This window comes from Dryas octopetala, chromosome 3 (genome assembly GCF_963921425.1).
Source record: "Dryas octopetala chromosome 3, drDryOcto1.1, whole genome shotgun sequence".
Classification (NCBI taxonomy): Eukaryota; Viridiplantae; Streptophyta; class Magnoliopsida; order Rosales; family Rosaceae; genus Dryas; species Dryas octopetala.
The window spans coordinates 3,479,028-3,497,709 of record NC_141368.1 but is presented as its reverse complement, the minus strand read 5'-3'; the positions used below and the strand labels follow the sequence as shown (position 1 = coordinate 3,497,709).

At 37.9% G+C, this 18,682-nt stretch overlaps 3 protein-coding genes and 2 pseudogenes across 6 annotated transcripts; 3 read left to right on the top strand and 2 right to left on the bottom strand.

Annotated features, from left to right (window-relative positions):
• Positions 1–361: 361 nt before the first annotated feature.
• Positions 362–8,359, bottom strand: LOC147289679 (DUF724 domain-containing protein 7-like). Of its 3 annotated transcripts, XM_086238385.1 has the most exons (10): positions 7,802–8,359; positions 5,225–5,665; positions 4,635–4,982; positions 3,793–3,937; positions 3,529–3,665; positions 2,574–2,673; positions 2,369–2,422; positions 2,212–2,283; positions 1,348–1,518; positions 362–1,272 (listed from the first exon to the last, which is right to left on the bottom strand). In XM_086238385.1, exons 1-10 carry the CDS (start codon positions 8,270–8,272, stop codon positions 608–610), a joined length of 2,604 nt encoding a protein of 867 aa, XP_086094511.1. In that variant the 5' UTR covers positions 8,273–8,359; the 3' UTR covers positions 362–607. The 3 variants fall into 3 exon arrangements, with proteins under 3 accessions (XP_086094511.1, XP_086094512.1, XP_086094513.1); XM_086238386.1 differs by lacking the exon at positions 5,225–5,665; XM_086238387.1 differs by lacking the exons at positions 4,635–4,982; positions 5,225–5,665 and having other exon boundaries at positions 7,802–8,358.
• Positions 8,360–10,320: 1,961 nt separating this feature from the next.
• Positions 10,321–12,989, top strand: LOC147289678 (metacaspase-1-like). Its single transcript, XM_086237125.1, has 5 exons — positions 10,321–10,901; positions 11,402–11,732; positions 11,928–12,048; positions 12,158–12,361; positions 12,618–12,989. The coding sequence occupies exons 1-5, from the start codon at positions 10,535–10,537 to the stop codon at positions 12,675–12,677; spliced, it is 1,083 nt and encodes a 360-aa protein (XP_086093251.1). The 5' UTR covers positions 10,321–10,534; the 3' UTR covers positions 12,678–12,989.
• Positions 12,990–13,407: 418 nt separating this feature from the next.
• Positions 13,408–15,567, top strand: LOC147289677 (metacaspase-1-like; annotated as a pseudogene). Its single transcript, XR_015121216.1, has 6 exons — positions 13,408–13,644; positions 13,734–14,100; positions 14,188–14,500; positions 14,714–14,843; positions 14,945–15,106; positions 15,228–15,567. The product of XR_015121216.1 is annotated as a metacaspase-1-like (transcript).
• Positions 15,558–16,534, bottom strand: LOC147289676 (uncharacterized). The gene is made up of 2 exons (XM_086237128.1): positions 15,836–16,534; positions 15,558–15,684 (listed from the first exon to the last, which is right to left on the bottom strand). Exons 1-2 carry the CDS (start codon positions 16,532–16,534, stop codon positions 15,577–15,579), a joined length of 807 nt encoding a protein of 268 aa, XP_086093254.1. The 3' UTR covers positions 15,558–15,576.
• Positions 16,535–17,382: 848 nt separating this feature from the next.
• On the top strand, positions 17,383–18,354 carry LOC147289675 (casein kinase 1-like protein 1 pseudogene; annotated as a pseudogene).
• Positions 18,355–18,682: the final 328 nt, after the last annotated feature.

Below are 18,682 nucleotides of genomic sequence, written 5' to 3'. Positions count from 1 at the left end.
CAGAACAAATTGCCCTTATGCCCAATTGTTCATTGATATATCAAAGGGTGCTACCACAAATACAATGGCCATGGCACCAGTTTTTGGAAGTCAAATTCTCAAAGACGCACCATTTTCATGCTTACAAAAGCTGAAGAGCAACCGGTGCCCTACTTACAGAGCTAGTTTCATTTTCTTTTCTGCTGTTATCCCCTCTGCTCCTTATCTCCTTTTTGTGGTGGGGGGGGGCATCAATCTTAGGTAGCTAGAAAGCTCTTTAACTTTCTTTTAGGGAAGCCACAGGCTAAAGTTTTTATCATAAAAAAGGAGTGTGCACAAGGCATTTACTAGGAAACCAACAAGAAACTGATACTGCTAGTAAAACCGGTTTATAATATATAATTTATAGCATTAAGTTTCATACTGGCTAATAATATGGAAGTACAGATACCCTATTACCAGCATTCAGGGCTAATAGCTGTTACGAAATTATAGAGTAGTTTGGTATCACTTCCATCGCTCTACATCAAAAGGGCATATATGTATATATATCAGTTTCCATGGACAATCTTGCTCCAAACCATTGAAGGGTTAGCAAAAAGGGTGGTAATGTTGAGGAAGATTAGAATCACCATGCTGCAGCAGCTAGTTTTTCAAAATCACTCTGGACAGTCTGAATGCGTTCAGTGATAGCATTTGCTTCTGATTGCAACCTGCTAATTTCGGAACCTTTGACCACATTCATTGAGACCAGCATTGCCCGTTTTTCCTCTAAGTCCTTAATCTGCTTATCAATGCTACTGATTGTTTCATTGTTCTTGGTACTGACTTGAGTACACCCCATGATCAGACTTTCAACTTCTTTTGAGCTGTTCAGAAGCATCCCCAACTCACCTTTCATGTCTAGCAATTCATTCAGGCGATTCTGTATTGGCTCGACATCAAATCCCATCATTTCCAATTCAACTAGGGCTTCCAAACTGCTATCAATGAAGTCAGTAGGATCACCAACCTGCAACTTGGAAGTCTTCTCTGCCAGAGAGGCAAAGGTTATCATACTTCCAATGGCTGATCCTTCACGACATACCTGTTTACACTTCACTAAAGGATGAAAGTGTGGTTTTTGCGGCAATCTTTTGAATACATCCATGGATTCAATTTTTTCCCAAACTGGAGAACTTTTCACAAAAGGCCAATGTGGACTGTCTTGTTGCTCAATGTTACCTGTGCCACCAGCTTCAACTTGTCTTCCTCTAACCTCATTTTGTTGGTTGGCAGTCCGGGCAGGATTACCTAGAACACAATCTTTATGTTAATCAAACGAACTACAGCCAAAGGAATCCATTGAAAATTTTCACATTAGCTTACTTGAGCTCTCTATATTTTTCACAGATGGTGTTTCATCTATGCACGATGATAAAGATTGATCATGAGCAGTTGTCTTTGTAGGTATTCCAGCCACAGACACCTGAACTTCGTTTGTCAAGTAATCTATTGCAGAATCCACAGTTTCCATCTCTCTCACTGCTCCTTCAGGACCTGGAAAATTAAGAACATGAATTTTAGACAGCACAGGATAAACAAGCACTACCAAAGGGGAAAAGAAAGCAAGAAAAAGGATAATTACATCCCAAATATGTTTATTTCTTTGTCTAGCAATATGTGGTACTTTCTCTTACTGATTCATTTTGACTATAGAAAATTATAAGGTAAATCATTTCTGCAGGTTTCTTATGAGCTATCACAGAGGAGAAAAAGCTGCCGTAAAGTTTGGCCTAGTCATACAAATCCTTCATCCCTATCATTTTGAATTCGTAGAAGCTGTGAGTTAGCTGTGACTCTGTGAGTAACTCACAGCTTCTGAGTCATATGCATTAAGATGGAGCAAAGAGAAGTATTTATAGTTTGAAATGTAAGTGCAGTGGCTGCAGTTACAAAACTAATATTCCTTGTTTTCTATCACTCAGTATTACCAAAAGTCATTGCTTTCTTAATTATGCTTTGCAACCTCTATTTATTGACTGTTCCAAATTCAACTTCCTAATCACTCATCCAAATGTTTGAATAGACTATTTATCTTTTTCAGGGAAGCACATTATAAAATACAAAAGCAAAAACAGACCAGGGACGGAAAGAGGAGTGTAGGGAGCATTCTAATTAAATTGCATACTAGTTCCTGAAATTCTTTGTTCATAAGCTAAAGTAAGGGTGTTTCAGGTTGTGATCTCATACCTTTACGTTCAACAACTTTAGTATTAGGCAATTCAACTTCAGCAACAACTCCGGTTCCATTGTGCTTCTCACCTAAAAAAATAAAATTTATTCAGGCTACAAGTGCTCTATTTCAATTGTGCTAAGTAGTTTTTTTCAGGTTGTTAGCCTCTTATACCTGGAAGTTCCAACCCTGTGAGCGCAGGCAATTCAAAAGTATCATTCGTACAATCTGCAGCAACAGATCCGGCACAATTATGTTCCTCACCCACAAATGTTGGCACACATTGGATTTCAAAAACACCCATCTAATGAGAATTGTGTAGCTTTGACATATAATACACACCTCTGGCCAAAAAACAAAAAAAAGACATAATACACACCTGTTGCTGGATTTTTTGAGTATTCAACAAGCAATTCAGGTAGTTTTCCCTTCTCTTTCATTTCACTCCTCACTCCATCTTCATTCTGTTGTTTAACCTCCTGCATGTTCGGGATCAGTAAAATTGAGTTAGAGCCTAGAGGGAATAAAAACACAATAGGATGCTTCCAATTCCGTACTTATTCTGGAGATTAAGGAAAGCTGACCACCTTTGAATTAATTGTAAATAAAAAATAGAATTTCATAGCTTCTTTTAAAATATCCTGTAGTTAAGTAAACATTAAACACTTCTAACATTCTTGACATGCATCATCTTAGTCCTTCGATTCAGTTTTACAGCACCGACTGAGGTGTAACTAAGCTCTTTGGTTTTATGCAACACTCTGTATTTAAAAATTTTATGTTTATTTGATAATTAAAAAACAAAACTCTTTATTTCAACCAATACTACTTTAATCACTTTACCCACCAAACTAGCATGTTTCCAAAGGAGAATCATTTCTTTCTTTTGAACCAGAAAAGTTCCCATCACCACGATGGTCATACGACTCATACATGTGTTTTATAAGAAGCACACTGGTCTTGCATTGTATTGCCCCCAAGCTTACTGTAGACTGTGGTTAGATATGTAAAGACATAATATAACCTATGTGACAAAGTTATGGCTAAAAACCTATCTCTGACACTAGCAACACATCCTACATGGAAACAATTGAAAATTACCCAAATGCTACGTGAACAGGGCCTTGACGACTGGTATCCAGCAAATTCTCGGTTTCAACATTTATTTGCAGTTTTATTTTTCTTCTCTGTTATGAAAGCTTTCCTTTTACCATTTTATATATTTTGTGATACTTATTTTATCCTTAATAATGTTGTTCCAATACAGTCTTTACAAGGCTCTTCTGTCGATCATTTAAAGGTTTCTTCTCATCTCATACAGGCTTCAGATATACCTCCTTAGGGAGCAGACATAATTTTCCAACATGTGAACCTCCTGTCACTTCAGACTCTGATCTGATTCTAGAAGATTCATTGTTGTCCATTATATGCTCATCTTCATTAGAAGTTTCAATTCCACAGCCCCTCTTGACTGCAACCAATTAAACACATTTGCTTTAAATGAATTACACAATGTATATACATAATAGATAAATAATTTCATGTAATGTTGGCGAGTGTGGATATATGCCTCTTTCTGAGGGTTATGGATTTTTTACCAGGCAATTTCAGCGGTCTGCCCCTCCTCTCATGTCTTACTCTAGGAGATGGGCTACCACCTTGTGATTGTCGTGGTCTACCTTTCTTTTTAAAAAAAATTATTGCTCGATTATCCAGTTCTCCAACCTGTTGTTGGTCAGTGTTCTGCAAGAGGAACAAAACACATTATAATCAGGAGCATCGGGTGAGAGAAGAAACAAAAGAGGAAAAATAGTGCACCTCTTGCTTTGTAAAAAGTATAGCACCTCTTAATTTCAAACAATGGGAAAGCAAATTGTTGAACCCAATTATCCATGAATATGCATAAAAGAAAAGAACCCGCTTGGACTGCTTACTCCAGGTAAATTAGTGCATACTGAGGCCTCCAAGAATATGAACAACCTGACCTTAATCTTGAAACATGTCCATTGGGCAGTATCACCCCATAAACCACAAAGGCCTAGTTTCATTTTCTTTTATATATCCCACAGAGAAGTAAATTGAGTAGCTTAATGTTGTAATGTTGCCCCAGAAATGAGCACTACTTAACCCTGCACTTACTTGAGTGGGTGAGTGTTGTCAGTAAAGTTGAAGTAGTGCTGACAATACTCACTGACTAAAGTGAGTTGAACCATAATTGAGTGAACCAACACACTTTTATGTGATAGCAGGTATCTCAAGTAGATGGACCTCCTATCCTATGCCAGTCTCCAAATGCTATCAACTTATAAAATGCATAGAATAAGCACAAGTTAATGAAGTTTAGAGAGACAAGATTTGACTCATAATTTTGTTTACCCCAAAAGAACACTCAGCAATATGAGACTAAACGCTGACAACATTTTTTTGAGAGTTTGCTTACCTTGCCATCTCTAACTGGGCCTTCTTTGTTTGATGCTCTCACTCGTGTTCTCCTTTCATATAATTCTGTAAAAGATAAGGAGTCTTCTGATTGTCCCCCTTTTAACTTCTTGCAAGGACTTGCAAATTTTCCATCATCATTATGTTTCTGAGAGATTTTCAGTTTTCTTTTGGCTTTTCCATAGGGTGATTTATCACCCTTCCATGAATTGGTAGAACAAGGTGTTTTTTCTTCAGTGTTATCCTTGGTAGCACCTGAACAGTCAAGTGGTGCAGCTACCTCAGAGTTTCTGTAACTATCGCATGCATGCCTAGAATGTTCTTCATAATCTGTAATAAAGCGAACTTCCTGATACAAAAGGCCAAAATTTAAGCCACGCATAACAAATTTTACTCTATATAGGCTTTTCAGCATAGCAACTTAAGCTTACATGCACATCACTAAACTTTCTGAATTAAATTGCATCATAATAATTATCTTTCCAAAACAAGGTTCAAACATATTGACCACAAAACTCACAAGGAAACACAGCCATGAGTCCATGACCTCCCCCCAACTCTCCTTACATAACAAAAGAAAAATATACATACCGGAAAGTCAGTAACCCATTTTCCGTCGATGTTAGCATGCCATCTTCCATCACCCCATTCCAAGTGGGGCCTCAGTTCAGAATGACTGAATTCCTTCTCCTGCTTCGTGAATCTAAAAGTGACAATATACCTTTTCCCTGTAAGAACTTTGGTAATCTCTCCAACCCACCAACCCATATCATGCAATGCATCCACCTTTTCCAACAAGTTAAAATCTTTTTCCTCAAACTGTGGAGGGCAAGGTCGAATCTGATGGCTATGTACAATTGCTTTAACAAGACCATTTCCATTATAGTTGTTTGGGATCTTATATTGAACCAAGAAAGAGTTTAACCCTAGCTCACCAAAATAAATTGCTGGGAACCAAGCAACATATAGATGTTCTTTGTTGAGATTCACTTCAACTGCTGTCCCAGGGCTGAAAATCGATCCCATCATCCTCTTTAAACGATTTGTGAAAATGGTCAGTCTTATTTATATATCATAATCAAAAGCATAGAATACAGAAAATTCTTTGCCATCTCTGTCCATATCAGAAGGAAGCTAGATTCATTGTAAAGGAGCTTAATGAATGAATAAAAAAGGCATGAATTTGAAAAAATAGAAAAAAAAAAAACACACACACACACACACACATATAATAGTCATGTACAGAAAAATAAAGGCCTCAATAAATTATAATTATAACTCCTGAAAAAAAATCCTAACTCACACACGCATATCATAGTCCTGTACAGAAAAAGTAAAGACCTCACTAAATTATAATTTAAAACTCCCGAAAAAAATCCTAACTTAAGACACACAAAAAAAACCACTGAGCCTTGCAATTTGAAGCTTAACAGCTGAAATTCAAGGTTTGTAAATGTCTCAAATTTGACACGACAGAAAGATCATACAAGAAAATATTTTTATTTAGAAATAAAAAGCAACAGACTTAAGTGCTGTGGCTAATAGATCATTGGCCATAAATAGTATATAGTACTTAAATACTTAATCTTGAATTATAGGCATTCACATGAATAGTAACCATAGTTTTAACGCACATGGGTTTTGCTATAAAAGAAAAAATGTTAGAAAATCCTGAACTATGGACCTTTTTATAAGTATACTGATACTGGTAAAAAGATTACTAGAAAAAATTTATTTCCTCAACCCCTTGAGCCCTGCTTTGGCAGAAGTTCAGTGTATATATAGCTGAATGTGTTATGACAACATTTCAACCAATATGAGTTGCCTTAAGCATATGAGCGAGTTACTTAGGCAAGGCCTGCTCTCTTTTCTTTTCACTTGTGCTTTTTTCATGGGGCAATGGGAAAGGTATAATATCATCTTTATAGTGAGAGTTCACAGGGGAAACCGGGAAAGGAATAAAACAGAACATAAAAATTAACAAGGGTTAATGACAGAATGGAAATTGTGTTCCACCTGTATTTGGACCGAACGACATTATGAGCTTAAGGTTCACAGGGGAAAGGAATAAAACAGAACATAAAAGTTAATAGGGAATATGACAGAATGGAAATTGTGTTCCACCTGTATTTGGACCGAACAACATTATGAGCTTAAGGTTCACAGGGGAAAGGAATAAAACAGAACATAAAAGTTAATAGGGAATATGACAGAATGGAAATTGTGTTCCATCTGTATTTGGACCGAACAAAATTATGAGCTTAAGTGGAAGCCCCAGTGGAACGGTCAACTAAGAGTGAACAATTACAATTGACTAAACAAGCTAGAGGTAGCTTGTGTTCTGAGGGAAAAAACGATCCCATTCCACTGCATTCATCCAATCCAAACAAGCTGTTAACAACAAATTCTGACTTCAAAATTAAAACCGTTTCAACTTGTTAACATGTTGTATGTGAAATTTTATATTTGTTGATGGGGAAAGTTTAATATGGTGGGCAACAGTCACAAATAATGGGAAAAGATTAAATCACAATAAAAACGTTTAAAAAGCATACCAACTTTAAGGGTTCCATTTACCTAATTTTTTCCCCAATGCTCCTTGAAATATAATTTAGCCACAGGTACAATGAAACATAGAACCCAAAGGAGGACGAACTTATTAAGCAACACAACATACCAGAGTAATGCAGAAGAAATTACAAAGTACAAACAAACATGATATTAATACTGGTTTGGACCATCACATCATTAAATTCACATGGAATATACAAAACAACAGCTTTGGTTCATAACTCCAGTAATCATGAAAATCCGTATACGTAATGTGGTCCAGGGAACCAATGATACTCATGACAACCGTTATCCAGCTCTATAAGTTTATGTAATTTGGGTTCTTAAAACATGGACAACCATGACAAAAACTGCTCTTAAAAAGTACACAAAAAAGTAATTTCCTTTTAAGGGAAAAAATTAAGAGAACAATAACAAAGGCCAATGTATGCACATTGCACACCCCCACAACCTGCATGTTCTTAAATCATCAAAACCCATGAGTCATGAGACTCATGACAGAAAGCTTCAAATAATTCCCAAATAAAATATAAAAAAACCCATGTAAAATCTGTATTAAAAAAAAAAAAAGGCACATGCATATTATTAAAAAAGTACCTCCTTTGGGGCTCGAACCCATATGCCCTCTTTCCATATCCAATGAGACCGCAACTCAGAGCGCTCCAACACAAGCAGATCAGGTGGGTTCTTGAAACCCACTGTGTACTTATCATCCACAACCTTGATCACAACCCCAGTCCACCAGGCGTCGTTGGAAAACGCGTCTACGACGTCGTTGGGCTCGAAGCTCTTGTCGTCAGTGACCTCAGGAGGCAGAGGCCTAATGCAGGACACGTCCATGTGCTCAATGAGCAGCTCGGTCTCGTCTTCGTTGAGCAGAGTCTCGTACTGAATCAAAGCCTCGTTGGAGTTCAAGTTCTTCTTTTTCCTCTTCGCGGAGGAATTTGAGGGCGGTGGTTCGATGATTTTGGCTGGGAACCATGCACCTTGGTACCCATCTTCGTTGCTACACACTTCAACCTTTGAGCCTTTTGTTAAATACCCACAACTCACTTCCTTCACCACCATTTTCCCACTTGTTTTCTCTCTCGTTTTCTCGGGAAAAAAACACTATAGCAGCAGCAGTCAAGGTCAAGTCTACGGAGAAAAGTTCGATTTTTTTGTCCTGTAGGCTGTATTCACTCATTTCATTACCCTCCCATCACTATTCACTCCGTGACACGAGGTTCAATTTATTTCTATATTTTTCTCGAATTTCTATCAATCTTTCCTTATTTTTTCAGGAACGACGGGTCGTGTTATTTTTAACGCTTTGTCGTATATAGGAACATGGTTGTGTTGCAAACGACAAGTCGCTCTAGGAACTCCTTTTATATTTTGGTTGCAAGTTTGCAACCAACCACTCCACCTAATAGAGTAATTTAGGTGATGGAAGATTCCAAAACGGCGAGACATTGCTTAATTCTTTAATAGAGTAATAAAGAAGATGGACACACCATTATTTTGAAATTTGAAGTGTTCTTTCAAGGAAGATCAGTCTTTAATTTCATTACTTAAGTAAATATTCTTTTGATAGATTTTCTCTTTCAAGATCGTGGAAAGGAAATCCTTACACAACCCAAATTGAAAATTTTGAACAAGATAACATATTTAGCCAAAGCTTGTTAAATTAGTTCATTTTTAATTTCGATATAAAAGTAGATTTGATCCCTGGAAACATTATCATGAACTTAATGAGATGCTTATAATTTTAATAAGGACACTACTTGGGTCACCCCCTGGGGGTACCCCAAGGTCATCCCTCCTCCTAAAATAACAATTTCAGTAATACCAGCGCATGATCGGAACCGTTCACTTTTTAGATCACCTATTATAGATCATCTCTGTAAAAAATCAACTTAATCGGAAATCATTTGATTATATAACTGTTGTTGATTAAATATAAAAAATCAACGGTTTGATCAAAAAATCACTCTTTAATTGAAAACCATCAATTTTTTCTACTTAATTGACAACAGTTATATAACCAAACGATTTCCGATTGATTTGATTTTTTACAGAGATGATCTTTAATTGGTTATCTAAAAAGTGAACGGTTTCGATCATGCACCGGTATTGCCGAAATTGAAATTTGGGGGGATGGGGTGACCTAGGAATACTTCCTGGGAGTGACCCAAATATTTTCCTTTTAATAATATTTTGAAATTTTAAAAACTTTGACCCTTTTGAACTTCCATATATATACAATTGATTAGCTCGATCATCTTATTTACTCACTCGAATATATCTCTTTAGATCAATTACTTTTTTATAATTTAGTCATTTCACATATGAAAGTAATTAAAAATGTCAACTTTTCAAAGAGTAGTGCTAGAAATTCAAAATTTGTATCTTAAATTTATATGGCAGTATTTTATTGATTCATATATAATCCAAGTATGAAATTCAATTTCCATGTTTAGTAAGCACACTCATGATAATGTGTTAAGGTGTTACCCAATACACAAGTATAAGATACCATGATGGGGAAAATTTGAAACCCTTGGACCTCCTTGGGTTTGTTATCATAACACTTGAGAAAACGTTTAAATCAAATTATAATTTATATCCATAAATTTTGTAATATTTCATAATTTACACCCTATTATTTTAATTTATTTATAACTGATTATCGTCATCTGACCGTATAGTTATATCTTAATAGATAAAGAATGACTTGCCTGCAACGTAGGTATGCCACCTGCTATCATTTTCCCCCTTCTCTCTTTATCTCTCTATTTCTTTCTCTCTTCCTTTCTTTTTTCTCTTTCTCACTCCTGCGTGATATCACATATCCCCGAACGCGGGGATATGTAAGTTATTCTTTAATTGATAATACAGTAGTTGCAAAAATGTTCGTTTCATGAAGTTTTATTTGCATCATTTATCTTTATCCTACTTTAAACGTGTTTTGCAACAGGCATATTGCAAAATGCAAATATAATATTAATTGACAATTATTAGTGGTTTTTTTGTGTGAATTAGCAAATGTTCCTATTGGTCCAATTAAGAAAACACGCAATAACGCAAGTCAAATTTGTCTCCCTCTCTTTCTCTCCATATCGATTTCCTCGTCAGCTTCGTTTCACAACCCACTCAACATCTCTTGTTCTAGAAAAAAACCAAAAAACAATCTCTTCATATAATCAATTATTCAGAATCCTCCATGCTAATTTCATTCTTCATTTCTTTACATCATCCCCTTCCCTTTCATTCAAGATCTCGATCGATCGCAACTTCTCATTCTCAGATCTTCATCCAATTCTCTTTCACGTCAACGACCAACCAACCATGTTGATGCTGGTGGACTGCTCCAACTGCCGCACACCTCTGCAGCTGCCAGCTGGCGCTCAGTCCATTCGCTGCTCCATTTGCAAGGCCGTCACCCGCATCGCCGAACCCCGCTCTCTTCCTCCTTCGCCGCACTCCTCCTCCTCTTCCTCCCACCACCACCACGCGCCTACCATTTCTCCCCACTACCACGCGCCGCCGGGGCCGCCTCCCTCGGCCCACGGACGCAAGCGGGCCGTGATATGCGCCGTCTCGTATAAGCGCTCCCGGCACGAGCTCAAGGGCTGCATTAACGATGCCAAGTGTATGAAGTATTTGCTGGTCAACAAGTTCAACTTTCCCGAGTCCTCCATTCTCATGCTCACCGGTATATATATATATATCTCTTAGCTTGCTTTCCGTTTCTTTAAAGCTTTGATTTTGATGTTATCTGCAATTTGAATTACATGGTTGGGATGTGATTTTTGTCTTTGTGGGTCAACAATGACTAGTTCTGATTCTACATACTATGTTAAATCGTTGAATCATTCTAAATTCATAGTAAATCAACTTTTTTTCTGTAAATTTTAGAGTTATGTACATTATGGATATTCTGTAATTACCATCGAAGTGCTTTTACTAATATTTGAGAAACAACAACTGTTTCCTTAATTTTCCCTGTACTTTAATTTCAAAATCATTATTTGGTTTTCTCTTAACTTTATCATGTTGTTGTTTTCCACAATTTGTGAATGATGACTGCCCCTGATATGGCAGTAAAAGCTGGTTTTGATGATGCACCGTGGTTTCTTTTAGAATGTGATTACAATGTTCCTAAGATTTTAATGCTGACAATTTCTGATCTTAATTTCTATCTGAGTCTTGCAGAAGAAGAAGCTGACCCTTATCGGCGCCCTACCAAACAAAATATGAGAATGGCGCTGTTTTGGCTTGTGCAAGGTTGCCAAGCAGGGGATTCCTTGGTATTTCATTATTCTGGTCATGGATCACAGCAGAGGAACTACACTGGAGATGAAGTGGATGGATACGACGAAACACTCTGCCCCTCGGATTTTGAGACTCAGGGAATGATCGTGGATGATGAGATCAATGCGACAATTGTCAGACCTCTTCCTGCTGGGGTTAAGCTCCATGCAATTGTAGATGCTTGCCATAGTGGTACTGTGCTAGATTTACCATTTCTCTGTAGGATGGACAGGTAACTCCAGTTTAATATTCATCAGTTGAAGTCATATGGATCTTTGCATAATGCTATTCTTTACTCTCCATCTGCTTATATAGTATATACAAATGGCAATTTGTTGTTCAGTATTTCCTTCCAGCAGTCTATTTAGTGCTTAGCATTGCTCTATGTACTTATTTAATTTGTATTCACTCTTGTGTTTGGATGTAGAAGCGGGAGGTATGTATGGGAGGACCATCGCCCTCGATCAGGTGTTTGGAAAGGAACAAATGGTGGGGAGGCCATTTCCTTCAGTGGTTGTGATGATGATCAGACCTCTGCTGATACCTCAGTAAAGTCTTGAACAAAATCTTGAACTGTTAACTCTATTACAATAACAATGTGCCTTTTTCTAGCATATGCCTATTGAAAGAAACAAAGCTAATGCTTCATGTGCACAGGCTTTGTCAAAGATTACTTCAACTGGTGCCATGACTTATGCTTTCATCCAAGCCATTGAGCGCGGACAAGCAAATACATATGGGAAAATGTTGAATGCAATGCGATCTACCATCCGTAACACAGATAATGAAATTGGAGGTGGTATTGTGACATCTCTTATCTCCATGCTTTTGACAGGAGGGAGTCTTGGCGGGTTGAGACAGGTAGGATTTTCAATCCTTCCACACTAGTTTGACCATATATGAACCCTGATGTTTGTTGACAGTATTTTGATTGGAGTCATCTTATGAAATTCTGTGAGCAACTAAATCATCCCGGAAAATATAAGACACTGAAATATGAAAAAAAAAAAACAGGAAAAAGAAAAGTTATGTTTATTTGATAAACTTGATCTCATGTCTATGCTATGCTGATTACAGTTAGCATCTTTAACATTCCTTTAAACGGTCTTTGCTGCAGGAACCACAGCTAACTGCCAATCAACCATTTGATGTGTATACAAAGCCTTTCTCCCTATAGGAATTGAAGCAGTATCTCCATCTTATTGCTCATAATCGTCCCTTAAGTTTGCCCCAACCTCCCAGGAGCATGTACAGTTCTCCGGGAAACCCATATTGTTATGTTGTTCTTGTTCTTGGGTAATGATCCATATCTGCATAGAATGAGTGTGTGTCTGTGTAGATCCAATTTCCAACAAGCCCCAATTTAATCCTTTTGTTGGAGGAGGATAGTTTAGTCCAATAAGATATGCTAATTCCCTGATTCTTCCTAGTATTCCTAAATTCTGTGTGAAGTGTCAATGTGGTCTTGACCAAAAAGGCAAAAAGAAAGAATCTTCCAGGTGGTGGAATTGTTCCTCATCATGCAAATAAGTATAAGCTGCCCCAACAATGATTCTCACCTAATTTCCCTCCAAGCCATACATATCACTTTCACTGAATACAGATTTTCACATGATTCTGTATATCTATTTCCTGGTAAGACCGAGATTGAGTCAAAATTTGAGGCATTTTGAATTGTTTGTTCACACCGAGACCTTGGACTTGGACATGTAACACTTGTTCACCCCGATGCTAGCAGCACCGATCATCCTTTTTGAAATGAATAGGCCTATGTTGGATCTTCCACCTTGGTAATGAAATTGGATTTGTGTGTTATGTTAGCAATAGACAAGGGGAAAACAAAATTGTCTTTTTTTTTCCTAATTTTTCATCATAATAAAACAAAGATTACTATGAAATCCAAGGTAATTATTAAAAACAAAATTCCAGAACAAAATTTTGATCTACTAAAAAAGAAGAAAGAAGTATATTCTTCTTGTAGGATAAATTGTGAATGCATTGAGTAGCTGTTGATGAACATTGGATCCTCTTCCCATGTAATTAGTGACATTGATGTTCGAACAGAATAGAAACGAAAGAACAAGATGCAAAGTGCATAACGGATGATCGTTAAACAAGAGAACGAGATATGTTCGAATCTTAACGTAAGAAGTTCGAGTATATATATATATAGTTCCACCATTTGAGGATAATACAACAACACTCCCTCTGTTTCTCATTCTCTTTCTCTCAGATTCACACCATATTGATGCCCGTACAATGCTCAAAATACCATAAAAATGTTCAGCTACCACCAGGTGTACCCACCATATACTGCCCCATATGCCACGCCACCACCTACACTGCCCCATACTCCTCCTCCTACTCCTACTCCCACCACTACCTACCTCATCAGCTGCCGCTCCCCACCTGGGCCACCCTGCATCCACCGCTGGACAACCACGTGCCATGCCATTGCCCCGGGTGGATGCAAGCAAGCGGTGATATGCGCCGTGTCATATAAGAACTCACGGCATGAGCTTAAATGATGCAAAGTGTATGAAGTAATTTGCTGGTCACTAAGTTCCACTTTCCCGAGTCCTCCATTCTCATGCTCACCGGTGAAAAAATGCCCCTAGAATTTTAATGCAGATAACTGATTACTTATGAATTTATGATCTTAATCTCTATCTGGGACTTACTTGTAGAAGAAGAAACTGACACTAATCGGCACCCTACAAAACAAAACATGATCATGGCACTGCGTTGGCTTGTGCAAGGTTGTCAAGCAGGGGACTCATTGGTGTTTCATTACTCTGAGCATGGAAAACGAAAGAGGAACTACAATGGGTATGAGGTTGATGGATATGATGAACGCCTGTGTCCCTCGGATTTTAAGACTCAGGGGATGATTGCAGATGGTGAGATCAATGCAATGATTGTCAGACCTCTAACTGACGGTGTTAAACTCCATGCATTTATTATTTATAGATGCTTGCCATTCCTCTGTAGGTTGGACAGGTAATTAAATTGAGTCCAGTTTTATATTTTGCTGCTTAAAATCTGATGTGGGTAAGTTCAACTTTTCCCAAATCTGATGTGGGTTAGTTCAATTTTCCCCAAATCTGATGTGCGTTAGTTCAATTTCCACCAAATCTGATGTGCGTTAGTTCAATTTCCACCAAATCTGATATGGAAAAGTTCAATTTCTTGCTTGTGGATGCAATCATGCAGAAGTGGGAGGTATGTATCATATGTATGGGAGGACCATCGCCCTCAGTCAGGTGTTTGGAAAGGAACAAGTGGTGGGAAGGTCATTTCCTTCAGTGACTGTGATGATCATCAGACCTCTGCTGATGCTTCAGTACTAAAATCTTAAACCATTTATTCTACTAAAAAGGTCTATTCTACCTAGCATTGACTGATAAAAGGAACGGAGCTAATGCTTTGTGCATGTGCATACAGGCTCTATCAAAGACTACTCCAACTGGTGTCATGATTTATTCTTTCATCCAAGCCATTGACCATGGACATGGAACTACATATGGGGACATCCTGAATTCAATCCGATGCACCATGCGCAACACAGAGAATCTTGGGGGTGATACTGCTGATGGGTTGAGACAGGTATATATGATTGTCAATATATCCTTCAGTTATGTTTGAGAAACTTGACCTCATATCTGCCTTATGCTAAACATTCCAGTTAACATCTTTAACATTATGCTTTGCGTTTCCTTTTCTGCAGGAACCACAGCTAACTGCAAGTAAAAAAATTAATTTGAAGAAGCCATTTTCCCTTTAGTTTGATATGGCAGCAAGTGATATCTCCATTTTATTGCTCATAATCTATGTCTCCCAGTGTATGCAAGTGTACAATGTCCATGAGACCAGAAAACCACAGGCTTAATTCCGGATGGGAAAAAAGGAAGATGTAAAGTACTGTAAATCATTGACCAGTTGAAGAAGAAACCGATTGTTATATATCATTTACATTACCATAAAATTATCTAAGCATATCACAAAAAGAAAAAGAAAAAAATGTAAAAGGTCATAAATAATAGTCATCCGGAAGCCATTTTAATCTACATGTTCTGCTATGCACATCTGCTACCTTTTTTGAGTACTCTGAGTGGTTTTTCCATCAACTGCATGCATTGCCTCTTATACCTTGCATTGTCCTTCATAGCCATCTCCTTGTAGAACTGCAAAATACATTCGCATTATATATCAATTATAATTTCCCATTAATTTCAAAATAAACCAATAGAAGAAAACTGAAATTGTTAATGGTTGAGAGAGAGAGAGAGAGAGAGAGAGAGAGAGAGAGAGAGAGAGAGAGAGAGATTGGCAGACCCTTTTCTCTTGTTGAGGGAGTTTGCACCACATTCGACCAAGTTGCTTACTTGTTTCGCCAAATGAAGAGGACTTAACGACACCCCAAGTTGCCATCACAAAAAAGGCATAAGAAGTGCATGGCCTTATTGGGGAACTATGCCTTCTAAGCACCTTCTCAAACACATTGATCTTTCCTCCATTTTTCTTCCTTGCTAATTTCTCCTTCCCATAAGGCTTTAAACTTAAACTCCTCCTACTTGATAATATTCGAGGGGAATAGTTGACCGGAGAAATCATCCCACTTCTCAGCCTTGTCACAATAGCCTCTCTAATACTCTTTCTTATCTCAGTTTCTTCATCACCCTCTTCCGGCCGAAATCGACCATTCTCGTGACTTAAACTCAAAATAGGTTCTGTATAACAAGCACTTTGATGATCATCCACTTCTTGAACAGCATTTGGGGTCATGTATGAAGAAAAGCTTGAGGCATGAGTTTCTTGGTCCAATGCATTTGCACCCATAGAGTTAATGAGACTGTGGTTCTCTTGTTTTTCCTGGATACTGAATTGTACTGAAAATTTCAAGTTGCCAGTGTCACCTTTGACTTGGATGGTGTCTCCGCTGAGAAAACCAGACAATTGGAGAGGTGTAGAGGGCATCATCAAAGTCGTGTTTGGTGATTGATGAACTGATTGTTCTAAGCGCATGTCCGCCATTGAAGAAAATAATCCTAAGATTGTTTGTGGGAAGAGTAAATGGAATTGAGTGAAATTAGAAGCAAATGGTTTGTAAATTCTAGTGTTCAAATTTTGTGGCATAATGTGGAGAGTGAAGCATTGCACCTTTTGGCAATTTGGCACAACTTCTTGTATGGACGTACGTACAAGGGAATGCCGTTTCATGAGTGGCACTCGCACCCAAAATGTCGCATATGATGCGAAATCAGTGGAAACGGTGCGTCGTCTTAAGATTCAAAATAGTTTTATCTTTTTAATAAACTAGTTATGTGATAATTCGGTATGCTACTTCCTTTTTTGGACTATGATTTATCTTTTTTCACTATTTTCTTCTCATTGGCTGATTACATGATCATCAATTACGGACTTGGCCGGATTCTCGATCTTCTTTTATTTAGAACGTTAATCTTTTTTATTCTTCAAGTTTATTAGAGTGAATCTAACGAACATAATTTGTTTTCCTAAAATAAAAAAAACTTTTATGTACCCTTGTTAACTCCTTATCAACACGAAATCTCTCTCCTTTGACCCAAAAAATCAACACGAAATCTCTCAACTAAAACATCCCATTTTTTTCCCAATATTTCGATTTTTTTTCCTTTTCCCAACGTGAAAACCCCTCTTCATTTTTTTTTTGTTCCTTTACTCGTTGAAACCTAAAAAGCTCTATCCAATTTCATAAAGCCTTCTATCTCTTCTCTAACCCTAAAATTCTAGAGAGAGAAAGTCCCCCAACTTTCCAAATTTACCCCTGGCATTATATGGTCTCCATCTCTTAGGGTTTAGGGGTTTTGCTATAAGGTAAGTGTTTCACTGTGATCGTTGAGCTCTTGGGCAATGGAGCTTGGAGTTGGGGGCAGGTTTCGAGTCGGCCAGAAGATCGGTAGCGGGTCGTTCGGAGTGATCTACGTAGGTACCGATGTTCAAACAAAAGAGAAGGTTGCGATTAAGTTTGAAAATCGCAGGACAAGGCATCCCCAATTGCTGTATGAAGCCAACATATACAGACTGCTACAGGGAGGGCCTGGAATCCCAAACGTAAGATGGTCTGGCACTGAAGGAGACCACAATGTTCTTGTCATGGATTTACTGGGACAAAGTCTCGAGGACCTATTCAATTTCTGCGGCAGGAAGTTTTCTCTCAAAACCGTTCTCGTGCTTGCATGTCACATGATCAACCGAGTCGAGTTTGTTCACTCAAAATCACTCGTACACCGTGATATCAAGCCAGACAACTTCCTCATCGGGTCGGGTTCGCAATCGAATAACCTTTACATCATTGACTTTGGCCTCGCGAAGAAGTACAGAGATGTTTCGAAGCATCATCTTCATATTCCTTACAGAGAAAATAAGAGTTTCTTAGGGAGTGCAAGGTATGCAAGCTCGAACACTCATCGTGGCATTGAACAAAGTCGCAGGGATGATTTGGAGTCCGTGGGATATGTGCTTATGTACTTTCTGAGAGGGAGTCTTCCTTGGCAGGGATTGAGAAGAGCAGGAACGTCGTCTAGAAGTCAACTTAATGACAAGATTGGAGATAAGAAAATGGCGACTTCGATTGAGGCCTTGTGCCATGGTTATCCAACAGAGTTTGTGTCCTACTTCCATTACTGTAGGTCTCTTCGGTTTGATGATAAACCAGACTATGCTTATCTCAAGAGACTCTTTCGTGACCTTTTTGTTCGCCAAGGTTTTGAGTGTGATTATGTGTTTGATTGGACTATCTTGAAACATCAGCAGCAGCTAGCAGCAGTCACAGATTAATACCACACCGATTGATTGAAGGAAGGTGCTGCCGGCTGTGATCGCACGGCAGCGGAAGCCATGGCGGCGCAAGAATGCCTTGTTTCTTGGTGTTCTTGTTTTACCTACAAAATTATCATTGTTTTTCAATGTTTTTTTTATTGCTAAGTCAAAGATGAAGATGGTGAGAGACTAGTAGAAGAAACAATTTTTTTATTGGGATTTGTTGGGAAATCACCGATCTGCACAAGGTTGGTGGTGGGTATTTGTTTTGTTTATAATTTATTTTTATTTTAAAGATATTTTATTATTTATATGTCCGCGTGATTATTTTTAATAAATTAAAATCACCCCTAACACATTATCACATTATGTATTTTCCAA